Source organism: Lithobates pipiens, unplaced genomic scaffold (genome assembly GCF_037356315.1).
Source record: "Lithobates pipiens isolate NorthernLeopardFrog02 unplaced genomic scaffold, aLitPip1_a1.2 Scaffold_16, whole genome shotgun sequence".
Taxonomy (NCBI): Eukaryota; Metazoa; Chordata; class Amphibia; order Anura; family Ranidae; genus Lithobates; species Lithobates pipiens.
Window position 1 is genome coordinate 652459020 of NW_027507748.1, and position 24763 is coordinate 652483782.

Here is a 24763-nt window from a genome sequence, read left to right on the forward strand (position 1 = left end):
CGCCCCAGTCTGAAAGCACCCTTCGGGCCAAAGAATAACAGGGTGGGCAGTTCCTATAGATGGCAGTAGATAATGGCCGAATGACCCTCTTACCATACCTGGGGATACAGCTCATTCTGGGTTGCCTGTGGCGATTCCGCTGGGTAGCACACAGATCTGTATTCTGGACATAACATCATGCCTTTCTTCACAAGGGATGGTGCTGGCTGTGTGGCTTTCCCTGGTGGTGCAGTGCAATGAGATTCTCTCTCTCTCTCGCTGGAGTTCTGGGTGCACTTCCCCAAAAGCTCTCCTGAGCTCCTGGCTCTCTTTCCCTCCTCTTCAGCTGGACACGCTGAGGGCTGCAGTTTCTTCCAATGGAGTTGCAATGTCCAGACCTCGGGACTACAATTCCCACAATTCTCCTCTCTGCTTCAGTTTAGTGGGTTTTTTTTTCTTGCACAATAAGGAGGGGGAAGAAACATAGTCAGCACAGCTCCCGACTACAGTGATGAGAGGAGGAGAGGGGAGAAGAGCCCACAGCTGCTGCTGCTCTCTCTGTCCACACAGACACAGCCGCTCCGATCTTCTGCTGCTCTGGAGGGGGAATGGGCAGGAAGCACAGAGAACCCTCCAGTCTTTCAGCGGTGGCTCAAGCAGGGGGGTGAAGGAGGTCTCCTTCTCGGACTGCACCTGTCATTTGCCGGCGGCTGGCGGGGAGAGCAAGGGATGGGGATCCTGGCACTCCACATATCGGGCAAATTCAGCGATGGCGAGGCCCCTGCGATCGTGAGGCCCAAGGCGATCGCCTAATTTGCCTAATTGGAGAGCCGCCTCTGGGAATGATCATGACATCATTAACCCAATATGGCCATGTTAGGTCAATGTCATGAGCTTCCCCACCCCTTTGTGTACAGTCCAATATGGGATGGGGAATCCCCTGCCCACAGCTCATTGGATAAGGATTTAATAGCCGGCAAAACAAATGCAAGTTCATCCCTACTCTTGACACAAAAGGGTTTATTGCCTTGAAAGGAATATTTCAGGAAAGAAATTAGAGCCACCATCATCCTCAGTTAGTTTGAATAAGCATGTGCTCATCACCCCCTGATATGCACCACTTGTTCTTGGTCAAAATATAAACCAAGTAGGGAAGTAAAGGATGGCAATGCTTCTCCATGAAGCATGGGAGATGCATTTTTTTTTTAATCCCTATTCTATCTACCTAGTAAGCCAGACCTGAAAGAAGCCGTAATCAATGAGGTCTGAAAAGCTTGAACACTCAATTTGGCAACTTCAAATTAGTTAATTTAGCATGGAAAAAGATAATATATATTCATTCGGCCTTTTGGTTCACACCCAATGGGTTTTTTTGCAGAAACAGTACCGTTCATTTAATATGCTTTCCTACAGGACAGGTTCACAGCTATACTTTTTTTTTCAGCCGCTGCATTTTGGAATGGGTCAGGGACTTTTTTTTAAAATGCAAAAAAACTGTGCTTTTTTTGGTTCAGTAGACTTCAATGGAGAAGCTGTAGAAAAGCATGTAGTGCGTTTTTGCTGCAATTTGCAGTTTTTAATCTGCCCGACAACAAAGTGGCCAAACACACCCAACCCCCCCCCCCCCCAAAAAATGCAAAATGCAAATCGTGGCAAAATCACGTGTGCAAAAAAGGAAAAGCGCAAAGCAAAAAGCCCTGCAGAAATGACCAAAAGTAAAACTGCATAGGTGTGAACCAAGCCTGATGGAGGGGAGACCAGGGCGATCATTCTGAGTCAGCTTCAAATGCTGCTCACGCTAACCACAAAACAGAAATAAAAACTTCATGTACAAAAAAGGCAAACTGAGAACAGAATTTTTTTTTTTTTTTAGCAGCTCGGGAAAAAAAAAAGCAACCACACAAAATTTCAGTCGCTGAATCTTTAATTCATAAAAATAAAATTATGCAAACGATGTTAGCCAATATGATTTTTCTTCAACTTCACGAAAGAAATGTGCGAACTGTGCCTTTAATTATTCCTCTGCAAATCGGGCATTTCCGTAAAGATGGTGCACAATCCTTGCATACTACCAGATGCCCACATGGAATAAATACGATGGACACTTCTTGGTCCATACAGATTTTACAGGTCCGCTCTTCTTGCAACCGCCTTAACTGCTCTTCCATTGGCAAGTCTAAAAAGAAAAAGAAACATATCAGTGGAGCCTTTTGGTAACGCATCAGGTGTGGTTATACTGAATAGGTTATTTAGAACCAGTTATACTTTCTTCACTACTTTGTGAGCTGTGACCTGGACTTTGATATACAGGCTTGTTTCAGTTCACATTGAGGATCCATGCACACTGGCGCATATAATATATATTATATATATATTCTCATACCCCTATTTTGAATTTTTTTGTGCTAGTGTTTGTTGCCAGAAAACCACTCTTAAAAAAGCGACAGAAGGGTTTTTAAAATGCAGAACTTAAAATATACCTCTAAACAAAATGTGCATGGACACATAGTATTACATTAGCTGCTTCTACAGGCAAAACACGAAAACTCCTCAAGGAGCAGCGATTTTTTTTTAAGCCAGCGTGCATGGGCCCTTATTAAATTGTTTGTGGTGGAAAGAAAACAAATAGAGCTACTGGTGGTATTTGATCACCTCTGCGATTTTTTTAATTGGGCAAAAAACTCATGTTAATTGGTTTGTGCAAAATTGATAGCGTCTCCAAACTATGGCATATATTTATATTTCTTTTTTACTAGTAATGGTGGCGATCAGAGCCTTATAGCGGCGGACAAAAAAAAAAAAAAAAAAAATCGGTCACTGACTTTTTTTTGGGGACCAATGACATATATAATGATCAGTGCTAAAAATATGCACTGTACAAATGACACTAGAAAGGAAGGGGTTAACATCAGAGGCGATCAAAGGGTTAAAATGTGTTCCTAGGGAGTTCTTGCCAACTGTGGGGGGGTGTTTTTACTGTGGAATGGCAGAGATCCGTGTTCCTGCTTAGCAGAAACACAGTAACTTTACCTTCCCTACTAGCAGAACAGCGATCCGCCTTGTTTACATAGGTGGACCACCGTTCCGCCTCTTGGCAAAGATTAGCGGGACCCAGCAATCAGAGTCCGTCAGACCCGCTGAGGCCAAATCACAGGGGTAGCGGGTCGCCGGCAGCACATGTGCGCTTCCCAGACGCAGAAGTGTGAAATCACGTACCTGTACACTATTTTGCACAGGGAAACCGTCGTATGTGTACTGTATACAGTCGGCAAACGGTTAAGGGAAGAATGTTGGCAAGAATGTTTTTTGTAAAGAGTATGGAATGGTTCAAACTCCTAATTTTTTTTATTTTATTTTTTTAAGTGCCAGTCCCCTTAACTTCCTATCCATCCAACCCCCCCCCCCCCCCAAAATCAGTCACTGTCCCAGAGTGAATGGTCACCAAGACAGAGCAAAGCCTCTCAGCAGGGGCATAAATAGCAATAAAAGCCTTAGACCCCTTTCACACTGTGGCATTTTTCAGGTGCTTTTGGGCTAAAAATAGTACCCGAAAACACCTCCCCTGCAGTCTCAGGGTGAGAGCCCAAGTGCTTTCACACTGGGGCGCAGTGCTGGAAGGACAGTAAATGTCCTGCAAGCAGCATCCCGTGTAGTGGCCGAATTTCAATGGGCAGGAGCGGTGTATACACCGCTCCTGCCCATTGAAATTCGGCCACTACACGGATGCATTTAACCCTTTATTCAATCGCTAGCAAGGGTTAAAAGCTTTCCAACGACCAAATAGCACCGATAGGACGACTGTAAAGCGCCCGCAAAAACTAGCAGCGCTTTACCACCAATGCCCACCCGCCTCAGTGTTAAAGCAGCCTTAGAGTAAATTTCAATTCTTCCATACTACCATTAAAGACCAGTTTTAGCTTTAGAAACACAAGTCCCAACAAGTCCAATGGTAACATGAGTCATATCCTGATTATACAGTCATCGGTGTGTGACTCAGTTTTACCAAGTGCCACACATTGAACAATTCAAACAATCCACTGTTCTAGACCAACTTAAAATGCAGACTCATGTAGCAGCAATTTGCTATTTTGTTAACTGTGTCACTTGAGTTTGTAGACAGAACATACACACTTGAATATTAGTCATTCTGTAATGTGTACAATGTAGAGCCAAAAAGGTTTACCTGAATAGTCATCCGATGCTTGACTCATCTTCAAAGACTGTTCAACTGAAATGTGAAAAAAGGCAATGCATTTTAGTTTAGCACAAAAAATAAATTAAAAAAGGGGGGGGGGGGGGGGGGGGGGGAAGAGGGAGAGAGGGAGAGACCTATGTAGAACCAATTTTTTTAAGACTAAAAGAGGAGATAAAACCACTGCCAGGTTATTTTTTTTCCTGTCTGTGTACCATTGGGGGAATCTCTTTATCTGATGCCCCAGAGGTCCAACAGGGAAATCTACCAAAGGGAGAGGAATTCTCCTCTTCGACAGATGATCCCAATGAAAGATTCCCCTTGCGTCTTATTCTTGTGACAGCTTTAAAATTTTCTTAATGACGAACAGTACAAATAGATGCTAAACGTCCCCAATGGGGACACAGATAGTATTAAAAATCTAACAGTTTAATCCCTCCCTCCTAGGTTGTAAGCTCTAATGAGCAGGGCTCTCTGAGTGCCCCCTGTATTGAATTGTAATGTAATTGCACTGTCTACCCTAATGTTGTAAAGCTCTGCAGCAAACTGTCGGTGCTATATAAATCCTGTATAAAATAATAATCACTTAAAAACAAACTTTCACAGGGCTCATAGTCAGTGACACTCTGAGGCCACCACCAGACACACCACAGTTCAGATAGTCTAAAAATCTAAATGGCACAAAACTTTGCTCCTGGTCAGTGACTTGTGGACCGGTGCCACAAGTCATGCACCCCATGGAAACCTCAAATGCATACACACTATATTATATTCACACACACACACACTTTATGGCCTTTCATGCCCATATAGAAACACCCGAATGTGACCATCAGGTGGACATATCCTGTAACATGTCTGATGTGCAAGGGGTTTAACAATGTTCTTAAGGAGTTAGATTACAATCCACTAGCATGCAAAATCATGCAAAGTCTTTGCAACATTTGCATTTTACAACAAGTGTGTTATCATAAACGGTAGCACCAATTTGTCTGATGTGACAGCACCAAAAATCTCACACGCAACACCCTGCTAAAAACAGCAGAATGTTATTGACAGACATAGGTGAATGTTGATCACATTTACTTCTGCATTTGGTAAATGCTGAAAAGACCCTAGATTAGATTCCCACATCTGCACATTGGCAAAGGGATCCAGACATGGCCTGCTGGTCATTTCACAAAAAAATGCTGTAGGACTACATACATTCACCTACTGTAATGTAATATGTACAAGACAGCAGGTGCTCCCCCTGTAGCCTACTCTGTGAAAGATGGTGCTCCCATAAACTGAACTTAAAAGATTCCGTACAAAAACTATGGAATGGGACTTTGAACGTAGAACATACAAAATAATAAAAAAGGATTAAATAGATTAAAATCAGTATAAAACACCGGAGGCAGGACTTTGTATTAAAGAGGCCACAGTGTAATCTGTCGGCAATTATCCCACCCCCCGTCCCTGTCCCCTCCGAGGCTGCATTGATGGACACAGATCCTTATTTTGCATCAGTTCTTTATTTAAAACGTTTTCCTGAAACTTCCCCCTTTACAGTGAAGGTGAGCATTATACCCAGATAAATACGGTAAATATTAAAAACCAATGGTGTATGAAAAGAGTGAGAGTGCATGTCTACAGGAGCTCCAGGCGGCTTTGGAAAGGATTCAGGAGACGCTAAAACAAGTGTATGGTGTCCAAACTCCAGAGTGGTCACAGCAATGGATGGTGAGCTCAGTCTTCACTCAAAGCCACTTGGAGCACCTGTGGATAGGCACTCACTCTTTTCCCACATCATTTGTTTAAGATTTACCTCCTGATGAAGACTCCATGAGTCAAAACTCTGAAGTTCAAGACTACTGAATATATACTTTTGAAGAGAACCTTGTATGATGGAATCCAGATATATGTACTCATGATGCATTTAATATGTTTTATACTGATTTTAATCAAATAAATCATTCATTTTGGATATTCTGGGTGCCTATTCAAAGTCCAATTCCACATGTTTTAATGAATATTGCTTTAGGGATGAGACACATGGAGACATAACTTGGGCTAGTGATAATACAAGTTTACTGAACTTAAAATAGTGCAAGACTTCAGGACATGTACAGGTGTATGCACCAAAATATGCATTTAGATCAGCGTTGGTAGTTGGCATTATACTTATAGTAAGCAAGGTCCACTTAAAAACTTACTGAATAAATCTTTGTAAAGCCCTGGGTCTTTGCTATTAAGGCTCTGTTTGAAAGCCTCTACTAGATTTTTTCCCTTGGTCAAAACTTTATCAAGCAGATCCTGGGCTTGCAGAATAGGCGTTTTCTTGCTCTTCATCATCTCATATTCCTCATAAGTTATACCTTGTACAATAAGGTCATCCATAATCGCTATGCAGAGGTCAGATGGCATTTGCTGCGACAGAGTAAGGTAGCTTCTCTTTAATATATTGATATCATCTGCAAAATAAATAAACTCAAATTCTAGTGAAACACATCAAGTTGTCTGCCAAACGCTAACAAACATACATCTAGTACACTTTGGGGTCGATTTACTAGAACTGGAGGAGTGCAAAATCTACATAGAAACCGATCAGCTTCTAACTTCAGCTTGTTCAATTAAGTTTTGGCAAAAAAATAAAATATAAAACCCAACACACTGGAAAATGATTGGAGTCTATGCAGAGCTGCACCAGATTTTGCACTTTCTAGTTTTAGCAGCTCAGCCCCATTGTGTTCAGGTAAAGCACTGTGCTATTCTAATCAGCTCAAATTGAGCTTGCAGTTTTAAAACTGCATACACAGAAACTTTAAACCAAACAAAAACATGCCCGAACTTAGATAACTGCAAGATAAAGCTGCAAGTTATGACATGTACTTTGCATCTTTGGCTTTATTGGTCTATTTACTCTCAGAATACATCTGCTGAATAAGCTGAGAGCAACTTTGCACATAAACCCTGATATAAAAACACTAATCACCGAGCTTATAGTAACTCCACTTTTGCTGTTTGGGGGGGGGGGGGGGGGGGCTGGGGCGGCTAGAATTTCTAGGTGCAAGGATTTTAACAAACTTTATAGAAGAGTCCTGCCCATCTCTGTTCTTGTGTGTTCCACTATGTCCTTGGAATTCCTGAATGGGCGTGTGTGTTCAATATAATCAGCTGATGCACTCTGTTCTAATGAGGAAAGTTGCAGTGTCTGCATTATTCTACAAGTAATCAACCCTTAGGCCCCTTTCACATGGGGCAAACTTCATAAAGTGCACCTGCCTGCTAAGTAGGGGATCTCTCTCTGCTGATACAACAGAGAACAGGTCCGTGTCTGCTCCGCTATGCAGAGCAGGCACGGAAACAGCCCCATTGTTCTCAATGGGACATTCAGATGAAACAGACTGCCTGTCCTATTCCATCCAACTGTCACCCGAGCCGATGGATGGGGAATGGATCCCCCATCCCTCTGTTTTTTAGTGGACAGGATCGATGTTGGCAGGCACATGTCCGCTGACATCTGCAACGCCATAAAGAACAATGGCTGGTCCAAATGGACCACCCGTGTGAAACCAGCCTAAGTGCCGGTTCACACTACCGCGACTTGTCAGGCGACTTAGCCGCCTGACAAGTCGCGCTCCGTTCTGTACTACGGAACCGTTCTAATAGGAGCGACTCAAGTCGCTCCGACTTAGAAAAAGGTTCCTGTAGTATTTTCGGGGCGACTTCAGGCGACTTGCATTGACTTCTATACAGAAGTCATTTTGCAAGTCGCCGCTGAAATCGTGTGCAGGTCGCGTCTGTGAGACGCGCTGCAAGTCACGTCGCCCCTGTGTGAACGGGCACTTAGGGAATCTCTCACCAAAAATATAGTTTCTATTGCAGGAGGATGCCTAAAATTGTAAGCAGTCCAAGACTGCTGGGGTAAAAATAAAAATAAAATAAATAATAGGAGATAATAGAGACGGAGATAGATTATATAGCAGTGAGCCAGTCATACAAGCAGGAAAAAAATAAAACCCTAGCAAATTCTCCCCTGCTGGCCATTGTATTCTGACAGTTGGTACCTGCAGCTGTCTGATTATCCAAAAAGTGGCTGCATCTGATTGGATGCTCTGCTGCCAATTTTTCAGCTCAAAGGATCAAGAAGTTGGGTGCTCATAGGACCACCCAACATTTCCTTTTGCGTATTTTTATATCTCAAGGAATGGAAGTGAAGGAAAAAAAATCTCCACACTAACACAGGAAAGCACGATCCTTTTGTATTTTTTGTGCTTCTTGCAGATTTGCACTACAGAACGTGTTCCATAGGAAACCATGTTAAATGGACTGTAGTGCAAATCTTCAAAATGCAAAAAGCACAGGTGTGAATCAGCCTGAAGCAAAAATTGATTTTTTTTTTTTTTTTTTTTTTTTAAGTGTACGTATAGCCAATACTAAACACTGTATTTAGCCTGCTGCATCCTCTTTTATAGGCATCGATTCACACGCATCACAATTACCTGCTGAACTCTGCTCCGATTGTCTGTCTCTCTCCTCCTCAGTCTGCTCTTTCTGGGCACTTAATAAATCATTCACCAAGTCAGCAGCTTCCTTGTAATTCTCTCCTGTGGTCAGTATTCGATTAAAAATGGTTTCTTTGACCAATCTGCGATTGAAGCCCATAGCCAGAACATCTTGAACCTCTGTAGTGTTCATGTAAGTCTCATCATCCTTGTTATTCTCCTTATCCAAGCGAATAACTAAAAAAAAAGACAAACAAAATATTTGACTTCCATTTTTAGCATTTATTTATTTTTTGGTAAAACAAACACATACAGTCATTTAACCTGAACACCGGCTTCCAATATTCTAATCTGATTTGTAAGCACTGAGAGGTACTAAACTTTTTTGCCTGTGAACGAGATAGAATGGCTGCTCTGCTGTAATAAACTGAATGCCATTCATTACCAGAGGTGAGGATTATCATATATGAATAGGACGGTCATTAAATATCATAGCCAAAAAGAAAAATATGTTTCTACCACAGCTGGGTAGTATCCTGGTTAAGCCAAAAGAAGATCTGCCATGAAAGATTGATTACTGGGTTGAAATAGCCCAAATTCTGAAAATGGCACTTTCCTGGCTGTCTAATATCAGAAATTTTTGAGTTCTTAATCTGCAACAGCCTCGCAGCAATTGAAAGTCAACTACAGATGTGCCTAGCAGAAGATGATGAACGTCAAGGGTCAAATTTCTCTCTTAACATTTGGGCAACTGTCTAGCAGTTTCAGCTAATTAAAAACAAAACAAAACAAAAAAAACCCCACCACTCGCCACCAACAGTTCCAAGCCATAGAATGATAAACATGATTAGTGGCAAGTCGCTATGATACATTTGCTTGTTTTTTCTAATCAAGCTCTGGTTAAGCCCCCGTTCACACCGTTGCAACACGTCATGTGATTTTGGAACCATTCAAATTGGTGCGACTCAAAATGGTTCCTGCACTATTTTTGGCGATTTCATGTGCAACGTGCATTGGCATCTGAGCATATAATTGCACAAATGTCATCAAGCCAAACTGACCGGGAACTTTGAAATCGCGCCGAAGGTATTCCAAAGCCGCATTCAGTGTAAACCGGCCTTTCGGCAGCTTAAAACGTACGGGGTGTATGGTCTCCTTATAAACAGGAGGGGGGGGGGGGGTCGATTTCTGCCAGTCTCTGAACCCTGCCAATGGGACCCTTTACACAAATTATGAAATGGTTTGTTTTCTACTAAAATATACTCACTTGGTGGATACTGGGCTTCATTATTTTGAGATTCTGAATTTGATAGCAACTAGAAATAAATAAATATAAATAAAGTTAGCCATTATAGGCAGATGTAAATTATACTGGTTTAGAAGTGTAGACAGAATTCACTTTATTAATATCCAAATGTTGACAACACACGTTTTCTATCCCTTATTTTACGGTTGTGCTCCCCCAACAAGAGTTAAAAACAAACACACACACACGTTCCAATTTTCCCCCCCCCAACTAGAAAGAAAAATGTGATTGCCATTAATATATTAACATTTCTTGCCAACCTACCTGATCTAGAAGATGTGGATACCGCTCTTGAATGGTTTGGACAAAACTCTGACCTTTAATGTGCAATAGATATTCACACCTAACAGAAAAAAGTAGAAATATATTAGAAATGATAGGGGGGGAAAAAAAAAAAAAAAAAGGTAGTGTGTTCACAAATAGTGCAACACAAGGCTCAAGTAAAAACCCTGACCTAAAGTAATCTGAGGGAGAATACAGGTGCCACCATTATCCCCTGTCCAGGCAACCATGTTATCTGAATGCCGACAACTCATCCCTGGGCTGGAGGTTAAAAAAAAAAAAAAAAAAAAAAAGCGGTGATATTCGAGTCATGGGTCCAACCAGAACAAGTGTAATTTCATACTGTTGGCCATGGTTGATGGAGACAACCATGCTAGGTCTCGATCCACTTCACCAATAAAAAAAATGGGTCAAAGTGCCATCTTTTCAAATAGGCCCATGAGTGAAACGGTGTCAGTAGGGCCTCCATACATCAATGTGCAACACAGACTGTGTGGTTGACTAAACATTTTGAAGCAGTGTGCATACATCCTATCCTGGTACTGACTTCTTAGGCCCCTTTCACACGATCGGACAGTCTCTTTTTTTTATCCATCTGTCAAATACAAAAATGCATTCCTATGGGCAAACGAATGACAATCCGCTACCCTCAGCTTCCGATCTTGTCTGGGGTTTTTTTTTTTTTTTTTATTTTTTTTTAAACCATACAAGGCTAAGTCAAGATTTGTGAAAACTGATATTAACTGACAGTGTCCTTCCACGTCCGATCAGTTAAGATCCATTTTGAAGAAATACATTTTTTTGGTTTATATAGAACTCAACCTATGACCCAGGCAGTAGTTGGACAATACATTGCCAAGGGGAAACCTGACCAGAGATGTCTCCCATGAGCAACTAATAAACCTAGTGCATGAAAGGCCAGCCTTGTGGGACTCAACACGTCGGCAAATCCACATATGACAATGTCACGCTGTTCCAAAAATTGCTGGATTCCATTGCACTACAGATAGCACACAAGCACAAGGAAAAGTCACTCATTGAATGCAGCATGGGAGGAGCAATGCATTCTGGGTAATATCAAAGCCACAGAAACCGCTGTAAACGGATAAAAATGGATGCAAAATCTGATAAATGAAAGGAACAGAAGACGGATGAAAGCGGAGATTAAGGGAATTTATGACGGATGAAGAAAACGGATAAGAACCGATCAGTTTTTAACGTGGCTAAACTGACGGTGCCCATGTGAATGAGGCCTTAGAGTGTGGACGGGCTCCAGAGACCTGCATCTGGCGTGCCTGGTGTGACTTCCCTAGGGATAGCGTTGATGAGAACTACCAATTTTCTTCTGTGCAATATAAAATTTAGACCCGATTTCCCTAGCCACCATCCTGTCACCAAGTGGGAATGGTAAAAAAAGTTAAGACTATGGAACCTGCGATTTTTTTTTTTTTTGACTGATTTGATTGCATGTTTAAACTATTCTCTTTTTGATTTAATGCTACATAAGCACAAGAAATATTGTACCTTGGAAACCATTTTGCATGTTCAACCCAGGGGTCATCTCCAGACTCCCAGCACCTCAAACCACCGTCACAACAGAAGCACTTCACGTCATCATTCCGTCCTGCAATAAAACAAGCAGATTGATTGAAGAGAAATAATAAAAAAAAATAAAAAAAAGGCTAAGATTTAAAATGACTGTAATTTTGTAAAAAGTTGCCAACACTTGTACTTGCTCCTTCTCACAATTAAAGTCTATGGCGTTTGTAGCGGCGGCTCCTGAAGAGCACGCGCAATGCGTTTTTCTAAAGTTGAAGTTGCCTAAACTGCAGTTTGGTTTGGGTACAATTATCTAAATTGGGCCTCAGCATCAGTCTGACTGGATTGTGAGATGTTCACCCTGGCCACAGTCTCTTCTGGCAGGCATGGAACTATGGTCTGGTCAGGTGCTTAAGTTACTCTCTCTCAGAGCCCGCCCAGTGGGAGGGGCGCTCTCGCTGTGCTTTCTGGGAGAGGGTATTTAAGATGCGGAGGACACATGGTTCGGGTTTCTGGTCCAAAATTATGTGCGGACTTCGTGGTCCTGGTCCTCCTGACCAGCCCCCGGGAAGGCTATGGCCTGGGGTGCGGATCCACCTGACTTTGGTGTCTCGGGGCTGACTAGCCTGAGGCAGTTGGGTGCCATCTCCAGTTCGGGAGAGTATACTTCCAGCATCCCAGGGGAGGACTCTTCAGAAGAACACCACGTATGGGTTGGTTTTCTTAGCAAGAGCCTGGAAGGGCTGAAGTAACCGAGAGAATCCGGTCTTGCGGATATCGCTAAGTAGGCTGAGAGATCCAGGTATCCTACAAGTGTTCTCAAGCTTAGTTTTCCTACGGGTTCTACAACAACGTCTATGGCAGAGACATTATTTTGTACATTCTACAACAACATCTGTGGCAGAGACTTGTTCCTGAGTAAGCACCAAGTTGGCTGCTAGGCCTTGTGGGAGAAGGACTGTCCAACCAGAGTGATCATCCAGTTGCGAATGGCTATTCTCTGGATGCAGTCAAAGTAAGCAAGTTCAACATTTCCTGACTGACATTAAGAGTACCTGAACCCTCTTCCCAAACCTCTTATCCCAAGTTGAAAGACTGTTCAATTGTCAGAGTTTTGCAAATAAAATCCATTCAAGTGGATCTATTGTCAGTCTCAAGTTACTGGGCCATCTACCACGGGACCTCCCCTAGACGTGCTACAAGGAGAACGGAAGGTAACCAAGCCCAAAAATAACCAGCAGCTCCTTCAGGGGTTAGTGCTACACGTTGATTTACTAAAGGCCAAAAGACTATACCCTTTGCAAGTTCAGTTGCTCCAGAGCTTAATAAATGAGGTAAAGCTTCACTTTACAAAGAATACCCAATCGCCTGCATTTTTTTCTTGCACAGGATTGGATGATGAAGTCAGAGTTTCCCGTCATTTATTAAGCGCTGGGAGTAGTCCGTCTCTCTCTACTCCAGTACTCAAGACACCCCATCAGGTCATCTGCACAATTCTAAATGAGAATCATGATTTTTTTTTGCTTAGAAGATAGATCATGATTATCTCACGATTCTCGTGGCATAACATCTTTCACTTTTTTATTCATTGAAGTGTATTCCCCCCCCCCCCCCCCAAAAAAAAAAAGCGTTTGAAAGACCGATGGGCAAATACAATGCAACATAAAATATTGCAGCAATTGATATTTTATTCCCTAGGGTCTCTGCTAAAATATAACGTTTGGGGGTTCCAAGTAATTTTCTAGCAAAAAATTTTTTATTTTAACTTAAGAAACAAGCGTCAGAAAAAGATTTAGACTTTAAAATGGTTAAACTTCCTGCATTTACACATTGTTAAAAACTGCTTCTTTACAGTATCACTTTGATCTAAGGAGGAAGAGTTAGTTACAATGTTTCATGTTAAAAACTTGGCAGACTGTTGACAGCTGAGTGAGCAATAAAACTCTGCAATAGAGAATGTCAGGGGGGTTGAATCGAGATCACGATTTTTTAACGATTAATTGTGCAGCTCTAGGCTATGGTAATTACTAAGGCAGTGAAACTGATCAAATCACCTGTGCAAAATAATGGAAAGCCTGAAAACATGACCTCTTGGGGGCGCCTTGGGTACTGCCGTTGGGAAACACTGCTCTGGAGCAACTGCTCTTGCAAAGTGCAACTGCACAGTCTATTTTGCTTTAGTAAATCAACCCCTAATGAGTCAGTCAATCAACTCAATAAAAACCAATACACTCCATGTCAGATATCTCAAAAGTTAGCTACTAGAGCAATGGCACCGAATTGCATTATCCCCTCCTATAGTGGCTCATTTGCAGACCTCTAGATTTAACAAAAATGCTGAAAAATGATGCACAACACATCTATATCTTTTCATGGATTTGCATATATGAGGCAGGGCAACCCAACTTGCTCTAAAGGAGGCCCTTTAAGTGTCAGTTTTATTATGGATTTCACCAGCTCTTTAAAATGTTTTATTTTTCAACTATTAAAAGTTGAGTTCCACCCTCATTGAGAGCATTCCCGCTCATTATTCCCTTAAAAAAAAAAAAAAAAAAAAAAAAAAGAAGAAGCTTTTTTTTTTTGTCTGTCTATTTACCCATTATCCTGCCATTTATTATCCTACTATTTAGCAGGAGAATTTCTGCTCCTCCAGTACATCATTTCCAAGCACGCATTTACAGTGAAATGCGTGCGCCCCACTGTGGTTTATGTGCATGGGTGAGATCGGGGTGCATGCTGGGTAGCCAGTAGTGCCGTATCTTGGAAGATACAAAGATACAAGTGAGCTTCACATGCCCACAATGAAGATGGGGGCGTGCTCAGAAAGGAACTGCAAGGTTAGTTTAAAAAATAAAAAAAAAAAACACTATCTTGAACTCCACTTTACCAACTATACATACTACACTTACCAACATAGTAAAAGCCAGATTCTGCTAGTTTTTTGGGTGTCACTGGGATCCTGGAGGGCCAATTTGTGAACGTCTTCAGCCGAGATGATGTTGTCTGCATGCAGACATTAGAAACATTGGACCGCAATGATGGCTTGGCACTAGTGCTCACAAAAGAACAGTCTGGGAAGTGCCTACGGTGTTCTGTCAAGGCATTATCGTTGGGTTCCCAGTTATTCAACTTCCCATCACAGTTGAAGCAAGCGACTTTATCTCCTGGACCTATGTAGTAGAATCCAGCTTTAGCAAGATCGCTAGGACTAAGAAAGGTCACAGGCCAGTTCGTGAAAGTGTGAAGCCTGGCTTCTTCTGTGTACATGCAAGAGCTGTCGTTGCTCCTTAGGTGAGACAGGTCTTCCACGGCCCTTGATGTAACTGAATCGTGAGGAACGCTTGTGTAGGATTTATTTATAACACCTTCTTCCAAAGATGAAGACTGACTGCTCAGAGAACAAGGAGGTGAGAAAGCAGAATATAAGGATGCTCCAAGATTGACGGGAGATGCATTCTGGATGAAGCTGCAGCTTGGATATAGCCTCTTGTGTTTTTCAAATGCACTGTCTCCCCTTTTCCAGTTATCTAGCATTAGTCCACAGGTGAAGCATTTGACTTTATCATCCACACCGGTGTAGTAAAAACCAGCTTTAGCAAGGCTTCGCTCAGAAACAGGCGCATTGGCAGGAAATTTAGAAAATGTTGATATGCGGTAAAGTTCACATGAAAATTCCAAGGTAATCATGCCCACAGATGGGCTAGATTTCAGCAGCTTTGCCAAATAGGCACTGCTGTTTAATTCTTCCATTATATAGGAGTTTAAAAACAAAAGATGGGGGAAGTCATTCTCTAGGAGGTAGCCCTGTACTAAAGACCTTACTGAAAAAACGGTTTCACAGATTCAAGCTAATGCCAGGAAAATATGATGTTACATGATGCCTACATTAAGATGAATAAACTTGGCGATACTGAGGAATTCAGTTGTTAAATTTCTACATTTCTGCTGTTATTCTTGTGGTGTTCTACAATGAAAAGCATTATTTAGGATCACATCACCTGGTCAACGAAATATTGAGGAGGACACTTTCAGAGTAATGGAACCAATGGCCAGAACAGCAACAGCTGGCACCCTACGCTTCGGGCCTCTGCTGTTGTGAATGCAAGCGTGCGTTCTCCAACCTCTCATTGCTCGCTGCCACACTAAGCAACAACAAAGGGTGTGAATCTAAGTGGCTAAAATAAAAACAAACCACAAAGCAGTAAAATAATTATTCTGCATCTAAAAACTATCCTGGCGGAATGTAACTAGCTTGGCGTAGAGGACTTTCATACATATTTAGCAGGGAAATTTCCAGATTTTTCCGCACAGCATTAAATTTTTTTAGCACTGTGCGGGATGACTCCATTGATGATACCTGGCTGCGCATTTTACTTTACACAAAACAATGGCTGCAAAAAACTACCTCCTAGAGAAAGACTTCCCCCTTGTGGGGTGCTTAGCCTTGCATGATAAGCGAGTAGCCAAAACGAAAAAAAAAGAAAGAATTCTGTAAAAGGCGACCAGAAGAGGTGCTGTAAGGTCTTCCAATCTAAGAGAGGGGGAAAAAATAAAAATAAAAAAGGATGAGTCCCAAGACATTCTCCAGAGCTACTTTATTTTTTTGTTTTTAAACAACTTATGCAAAACATTCTAGGCAATGTATTCTAATTGGCACACATTTCCCCCAAAAGAAAGAAAAACTTAAAGCGGGAGTCCGCCGGGAGTTCCGCCGTTTTTTTTTTTTTTTTTTTTAAAGCCAGCAGCTACAAATACTGCAGCTGCTGACTTAAAATAATGACACTTACCCGCCCAGCGGGCCCGCGATGTCGGCACCCGAAGCTGATCTCTCGATCGTCTCTCGGGTGCTGCCGCCGCCATCTTGGGTACGGGAATCAGAAAGTGGAGCCTTTCGGCTTCATTTCCCAGTTCCCTACTGCGCATGTGCGAGTCGCGATGCGCAATAAGGATGGTCCCGCTGCCTCTGGGATCCGTGTGTTTCCCAGCAGGCAGCGGGGGACTTTCGGAAAGGGGCGTAATCTACGCCCCTTTCCGCAGATAGCTACGCTGGAAGTGGGTGCAGATACCTGTACTGTACAGGTACCTGTACCCCCCTCCCCCCTGAAAGGTGCCAATTGTGGCGCCGGAGGGGGGGGGAGGATTCTAATGAGCGGAAGGTCCACTTTAAGTGACTTTTAGGGTACCAAGAAAGAATGGATTACCAAGCGGTCACCAAATCTCTTCAGATTTTTATAACAAGTCATTGTTTAACACGTTACAAAAATCCTCAGCATGTTTTGTGTTTACCAATGCCCCAAGTATAACTCACCCAAGTATAACCCATCACATACCCATCACATACATGGAGCGTTCACATGATCTACACATTATATCATTTGCATCTTAGTCAATATAGGGAGGATAAATAAAGATGAGCGATATCAAGAATGCCCACTACGCTTTTCGTACACCAATGATCTACTTCATCAGGAGGGTAAAATATAAATATCTCCATCAAGTCAATAAAGATCAATGTATTAAAATCCCTAATGCCTCACCGGGGCTGCAGGAGATCATAGCTTAAAGTGGTGGTAAACTTCAGACATGAAATAAGAACACAGCATATCCCTCTATTAGATCTGGGCGATTTTCTCATAAATCAGCGATAAAAAAAAAAAAAAAAAAAAAAAAAAACACACCTCGATTTACGATTCAAATTGTTTTTGATGGACACTGCGCCGGTCCTGAGGAGCTGTGGGCAGGAGTTTTTAGGTGAGGCTTCGGCCTAGTCCATGGCGTCCGGCCTTGCCTAAAAACTCCTGCCCTGCAGCACCTCAGGACCAGTGCGGTGGCAGCGCCAGTCCTGGTGAAAAAAAACGAACAAAAACGATTTGCTGAAATTTTGAATCGATTTGACCTCTTAACTCGATTCAAGATTTAAATCAATTTTTTTCCCCCAGCCCTACCATCTATAGCACGTAGCAAACACAAGACCTGCCAGACCATTTCATGTGGCCCTCATACTTCTGCAACTGGCACCCCTCCTTGTCTCAGCAGCCGGCAGGAGGACAGAGCTCCTCCACCAGATCCTGCATTTCTCTGTGCAGCTGCAGTGTAGCTAATCATCTCGCCCCCCCCCCCCCCCCCCCCCAACATCTCAGCAGAGGGGGATAGAACTCCTTCTACAGATCCTGTGCCTCTGTAGCAACCTCTCGCCTCTGTCTGTCATGGTCTCTGCATTCAGCAGACTCCAGGCCTCCTTTATTACTAAAAGCAGTTCTAATCAAAATGCAGAGGCACTCATTTAATATGATAAAAAGTAGATACATTTCTATAGTCTTACAGATACAACTAGCCCTTTGAGGGCAACCGTTATGCTGCTTTAGTCCCCAATGAAATGGAGTTTGACATCCCTGATCTACAGTGTATACTTGTCTCAATGAAGAGCACTAAGTGTTATTTCTGTCTGCTGCTTTGTTCCTCTGCTATCTGCACGAGTTGCTCATGACAAGTTTTCTTGACACCAAGAGAAAAATGGTGACGAGAGAAAACTATAGCTGACTGACAGCCTCCACTCTGTCCTTGTGTGGCGGGGGGAGTGGGGGGGGGTGATGGGCAGAGGTCGGCAAGTTTTGACTCTTCCCTCAGAGCAGTCTTCAGAATGTAAGATCAGAGCCCCGCCCCCTTTTTTCCTGACAGTTCAGACAAGCTTTACATGGAAGTAAAGAAGACTGCATATAAAACAGGTACAACTTATACAGGAGGATTTGTTTCATTTCCGTATCACCTGAGGCCAGTCACTTCACTGGGTATGAGAGGGTTACATCCACTTTGAGGCTGCATTCACACCTGAGCGTTTCAAAGCCGCACGTTTTTTATTGCGATTTTGCCGCACTTTTGTACAGGTCACCAAGGTAAAAAGCAGAAAACCGCCTGTAATCTGCCCCAAAGAAGCTCATGTTCCTTTTTTGAGCTCCGGGGGTTTTGCTTCAGGTGACAAAATGCTCAGATGTCAACAGGTGCCATTGAAATGAATGGGATTTTGCTTGTTGGGCGTTTTACGAGCTGAAAACGCTCAGGTGTAAATGCAGCCTGAGGGTTTGTTTATTCCCCCCCAGTGTGCTCCTACATGAGCTACAACATACATCTCCCCCTCCAGCTTCCTCCCATCCTTCAGTGTGAGGGATATCGTTATTATGGCAGCAACGATTATAACCCCGGTATCCCCTTCTTCAGCGGGCGGTTTCCGATAAAAGTGGTCTCTGCAGCAAGATCAATTTATCAGCAGTGGGAGATGGGGCCCCCCTCCCGCCGATCTCCGCGACTTACCGGAGCTGCCGGTGTTCTGCCGTATAACGTCCGGCCATCAAATAGTGTCTGGGCCGTACTGCGCATGCTTCACGGCGCCTGCGCCGTGAGTGGAGGTGGTAGCCCCACCATCCAAGCGGACATAGGGTTGTGAATATTAGAGGGCCCCGCTCGGCTCTTTTTTATTCCTACTCTATGTCCACTTGGATAGTGGGGATAGAACCTGGAATCACGCCGCAGGCGCCGTTCATCTTCTGCAATTTTCGGAATATGTGTTGCTGTGTACTGCGCATGCGCAGTACGCAGCGGACACTATCGGATGGAGGACGTTATATGACAAGATACCAGCAACAATCGCACCCTCTCCCTAGCTTGGCATGGATTTTTTTTTTCAAATGACAAATTTTCTCTTTATTGCATTTTAGTGTAAATATGAGATTGGAGGACTTTTTGACCCCACATCTCATTTAAAGAGGACCTGTCATGCTTTTTTTCTATTACAAGGGATGTTTACATTCCTTGTAATAGGAATAAAAAGGGACATTTTTTTTTTTAAAGAACACTGTAAAAATAAAGAGTTAAATAAATAAGAAAAAAAGGTTTTAACGCCACCCGTCCCGACGGGCTCGCGTGCAGAAGCGAACGCATACATGAGTAGCCCCCGCATATGAAAACGGTGGTCAAATCACACGTGAGATATCACCGCGATCGTTAGAGTGAGAACAATAATTCTAGCTCTAGACCTCCTCTAACTCAAAACATGCAACCTGTAGAATTTTTTTTAAATATCGCCTATGGAGATTTTTAAGGGTAAAAGTTGGTCGCCATTCCACGAGCAGGCAAACTTTTGAAGCGCGACATGTTGGGTATCAATTTACTCTGCGTAACATTATCTTTCACAATATAAAAAAAATAAAAAAATAAATGGGCAAACTTTACCGTTTTTTTTTTTTAATTCAAAAAAGTTCCCCCCCCCCCCCCCCCCCCCCAAAAATTGGGCTTGAAAGACCGCTGCACAAATATGGTGTGACAAAGTATTGCACCATTTTATTCTCTAGGGTGTTATAATTGTTTTTTTTCTAATGTTTGGGGGTTCCAAGTAATTTTCTAGCAAAAAAAAAAAAAAAAAAACAGTTTTAAACACCACATCTCAGAAAGAGGCTCGGTCCTTGAGTGGTTAAACTTCAACTTTGGTGACAGATTTCCTTTGAAAATGGAAAGCAGAACTTCACTCAGTAATACAAAGCTTTTTCTGTGTTCTCTCCCTCCTACACAATTTGCACTGTGGAGTTCTGCTTTACGGGCCAGTTCACACCAGATGCAGTTCTGTGCGCTTTTTTTCTGCACTAAAAATGCATACAGTGTTTTCCCCATGTATTCCAATGGCTCTAGTTCACACCATGCAGTCAGTTTCCAGTGCAGAAACTGACTGCGCCGGTGTGAACTAGAACCATTGGAATACATGGAAAACACTGTATGCATTTTTAGTGCCAAAAAAAAAAGGGGGGCATGGAACTGCATCTGGTGTGAACTGGCCCTAAGGCAATGGCTGCTTTATTAGGCTTCTGAGGAGTTCACTTCAATGTGCAGAACATTATGTTTTCTCACAGCAACCAAATGGGAACAAAACAAAGATCATATTACAAAGAGGTGCGTCGTTTCGGGAGAAGACGCCCATCTTTGAATACTGGCTGGGAGTGTATATTGTATGATACAAAGAACCAGGCTGATAAAATCTATTTCCTTCCTCAGCTAGCAAGCTCAGAGAACAGACAGAGGCCCAGACCGCTCCTAAAGTGATGAAACAATCACCTTGTAAAACTACCTATGCAGTTTAAAAGAACTGAAAAGGCAAAAATATCTGTATTACAAATATAAATACATAAGGCCCCTTTCACACATGTGGACATTATGTCCGTATTTCATCCATCCGTTTGCGGATGAAATACGGGACATACATGCAATCCTACGACATAGCGGGTGTCAGCGGATGAACATCCGCAGACACCCGATATCGTCTGTCTCCATTATGGTCCGATTCTGCAGAAAAAAAAAAAAAAAAAAAGGAGAAGAAGAAAGAAGGAAAGAAGGAAAGAAGGAACAACAGGAGGAAACAAAACAAGAGGGGAAAAAAAAAAAAAAAAAGAAAGAAAAAAGAAGGATAAGAATGACAAAGGATAAAATAATAAAAGAATAGCTTCATTATTATTAATAATGATTATGATGAAGGATAATAATAAAAAGGAAAAAAAAATACAAGAATAAGAATTTTTACAATGATAATAAATTATTATTATTTCTTTATTATCTTTGAATTATTAAAAGAATGAGAATAATAAAAATGATGATGAAGGATAATAAAAACATAAATAAAAAAGGAACAACAATTAAAGAATAAGGTTAATAAAGGAAGAATAAAAATAATAATGAAGGTTAATAAGAATAAATTAATTATATTTTGTATGAGCCACCATAACCCCTTCCTGCCATCTCCTGTCGGCCCTTTAGGTGGGCGTTAGCGATGAGATGCAGGAAGGCGGTGTCCTGATCACATGATCACTGTGATTGGCTCTCACAGCAGGCACATGTACACTAGTCCATCCCACAGGCTCCCAATAATAAACAAAATAAATAGCCCACAAGTAGGGATGAGCTCAGACGTGTTCGCACGCTCCACGTGCAGAGCCCGCCAGGAAGTTGGTGCAGCGCTGCGCTAATCACTGGCAGAGAGACATTGCCTATCTCTGCAGCCGCACATCAGGGCAATGTCTCACTGCCTGTGATTAGCGCAGCACTGCGCCGACTTCCTGGCGTGCTCCGCACGGAGCACGTGCGAACACGTCTGAGCTCATCCTTACCCACAAGTTGTCAGTGACAGCTCAGCCAGTGTGCAGGGAGCATGCTCACCTTCTCAACCACCCACGGTGTATGTACAGCATCTGGGCACTGAGGCCTACCCACCCTACCAACACATCTATACATTACATCAGTGAGATGTTGGGCACCCCCCTGGTTTTGGCAATCTCTAATACCCCCAAATAGTGCAAAGTTCAGTTACTAAACACAGGGTAGGATGGGTAGAGGGGAGGGGCGTTACTAAAACCGGAGCAGCTGTTCAGTAGCTTCCACCTTCAGCTTGAATCGTTAATCTCTGAAAATGAAATATAGAAGATGATTTGGTTGTTTTGCACAGCTGCTCCAGGCTTAGTAAATACCATATAAATATATATACACACACACACACACACACACACACCACTTTCTGCAGCAGACAACGTCGACAAATAACACAAGAGGGTGGTTGCTGACAGGCTTGTACCTGCAGGAGCAGTGTCACTGCCCTAGAACTTTCCAACCCCCAGCCTCCCCTCCCCCGCTCTGTGTATTTAAACTGCTCCTTTAACCCTTTGATGTCCATTAAAAAGAGTAAATGTCAAACAGGGGAGGGAGAGACATAGTGAGATCTCCTGTACAGTATAGGAACCCTTCCTTCTGGAACAATAAACACACACACACACAGTTTATACACTATAAAACTATACCCACACTCACCCACTTTTACAACCAGTTTTGATCTTCCCAGCTGACCAGACACCTCTGATTGTACAATCTCCTTCAGATCTACTGACAGCTCCATAATACAGGATCCTGCTGAATGTGTTTAGATGTGTCCTCCCATTATATTCATTTTAAAGTGAGAGGAAACTGTGCAATCAAATTGCATAGTGTATGGCCAGCTTTTGGCTGTCCAACTATCCAATCTCCTTCAGGATGACCATACACTATACGATTTTATTTGTACAATCGGCTTTGGATCCACCATCAACTACAAGAGCCTGCCTGATCAGTAGCAAATTGAATGGCTTGTTCAGGTTTGCCCCCATTTTATATCGTTTGTGGTAAGAGTTGTGCCTGCAAAAAATAAATAAATTCATTAAAAAGTCAGCAGCTACAAATAATGCAGCTGCTGAATTTTAATACAAAGGCATTTAACTGTCCAGGACTCCCGCAATGTCCTCACCCAAAGCCAATCCTGTTCCTCGGCTCCTGGGTGCAGGCGCCGCCATCTTCAGTAAGGGAATCAGGAAGTGAAGCCTTGTGGCCTTCACAGCCTGGCTCCCTACTGCGCATGCACGAGTCGTGCTACGTATTCTGACCGGTCCCTGCCGTCTTCTGAGATCTGTGTGTCTCCCAGAAAACAGTCGGGCCGGATAGGGTGTAGTTCGCAGCAGATTCTGCGGTGCTCCTTTCGCCGGAAGTGGGAACAAATATCTGGATTAGAAGGTATCGCCCCCCCCCCCCCCCGAAAGGTGCCAAATGTGACACTAGAGGGGGGAGGAACCAGATCAGTGGAAGTTCAATTTCTGGGTAGAACTCCGCTTTAAAGGAAATTGTACAATCAGATTTTATCCTTTGTGGTGAACTTATTAAAGTCTTACTAAACCCATTCCCTATATCTGGCCCCCCACAGTACACAGAACATGGAAATGCAATTATTTTAGTAAATATAAACTGCTAAATACCTTTTCTCATCAGCAGTATATAGCAGTCTTGTGACTTCTATCAGTGTCTGGTTAAAGCTTGTAGGAGTAGCTTTCACACTGCACTGAGCTGTCCTATGAGGATGCAGGACCCCTGACCCTTTGTCTGGACAGTGCTGATTGGCCGTGTGCTGATCACATGCACCCTCCCAAGAACAAATTACTCTCTAGCAATACACACCAAACTGAGCATGTGCAGAGTGACTCCAAGCCTCTGTACTATCAGATGTTATGGGGGATCAATGCAGGAAGGGGAGTATCTGTGCATACAGGATCAAACAGCCTGTTTGCACAATGCAGAGGATTAACCCCTTAAGTCCCACAGTGAGTATAACAAGCATGCTATGCTGCAATATACAGACTGATTTTACAGATGTGGGTTCAATAACACTAACTGTGCAATCAGATTGTTTGGTTGTATGGTTAGCTTAAAAGGAGATTGTACAATTGCATAGCGTATGCCCATCTTAAATGGAGATTGTCCAATCAGATTGCATAGAGTATGCCCATCTTATTAGAGATTGTCCAATCAGACAGCAGTGCGCCCACCCCCGTCATGTCCCAGGTCACCTACCCTCACAGCTCTCCCCGTCCACACACACAGTTTACAGAATAGTCCAGCATCGCAGAGTGGAAGATATAGACACAAGCCGGGATAACTATGTTCTGTATTTATAGTGTTGTCGTGTTCGAACGTAAACACACCCTACTGATTGGTATAGTCATCATTACACAAGTAGTAAAGCCCGCCCCTTCCTCATAACGTCACGTGATTTCGCCGCCTAGCTGGCACGCCTACTTTCGATGTCTCCTCAGTCAGGCTGAATTGCTCGTCTTATGATGAAGCTGCTGAAGTGGGACATACAGACTATGTCCCGGAGACACAGACCCGTCTTCCTCACTCCGGACTCCCCCTCTCTCTGGCTCCCATGGTGATCTCTCCCGCTCGGATACCTACCTACCAGGACTACGACATTGTGCTCGTCCGCCCGGCGCTCCTCCGAGCCCTCATCTCCTCGTCAGCCAATAGGAGCGGACCGGGAGAGCTCAATTGGACCGGACTGGGGGGGGGGAATCCTCGTAGAGTTATTGGGGTTTTATTATTATTCAGAGTTATTTCGGTTGTTTTATTATTATTATTAATTAT

At 42.9% G+C, this 24763-nt stretch overlaps 1 protein-coding gene across 3 annotated transcripts; it reads right to left on the bottom strand.

The window, feature by feature from the left end:
* Nucleotides 1-1885: 1885 nt before the first annotated feature.
* On the bottom strand, nucleotides 1886-24701 carry BIRC2 (baculoviral IAP repeat containing 2). Of its 3 annotated transcripts, none has more exons than XM_077484389.1 (9): nucleotides 24575-24701; nucleotides 14698-16319; nucleotides 11774-11873; nucleotides 10232-10310; nucleotides 9929-9977; nucleotides 8659-8898; nucleotides 6370-6627; nucleotides 4163-4207; nucleotides 1886-2155 (listed from the first exon to the last, which is right to left on the bottom strand). In XM_077484389.1, exons 2-9 carry the CDS (start codon nucleotides 15536-15538, stop codon nucleotides 1962-1964), a joined length of 1806 nt encoding a protein of 601 aa, XP_077340515.1. In that variant the 5' UTR covers nucleotides 15539-16319; nucleotides 24575-24701; the 3' UTR covers nucleotides 1886-1961. The 3 variants fall into 3 exon arrangements, with proteins under 3 accessions (XP_077340515.1, XP_077340516.1, XP_077340514.1); XM_077484390.1 differs by having other exon boundaries at nucleotides 24579-24603; XM_077484388.1 differs by lacking the exon at nucleotides 24575-24701 and adding an exon at nucleotides 24191-24355.
* Between the last annotated feature and the right edge of the window lie 62 nt (nucleotides 24702-24763).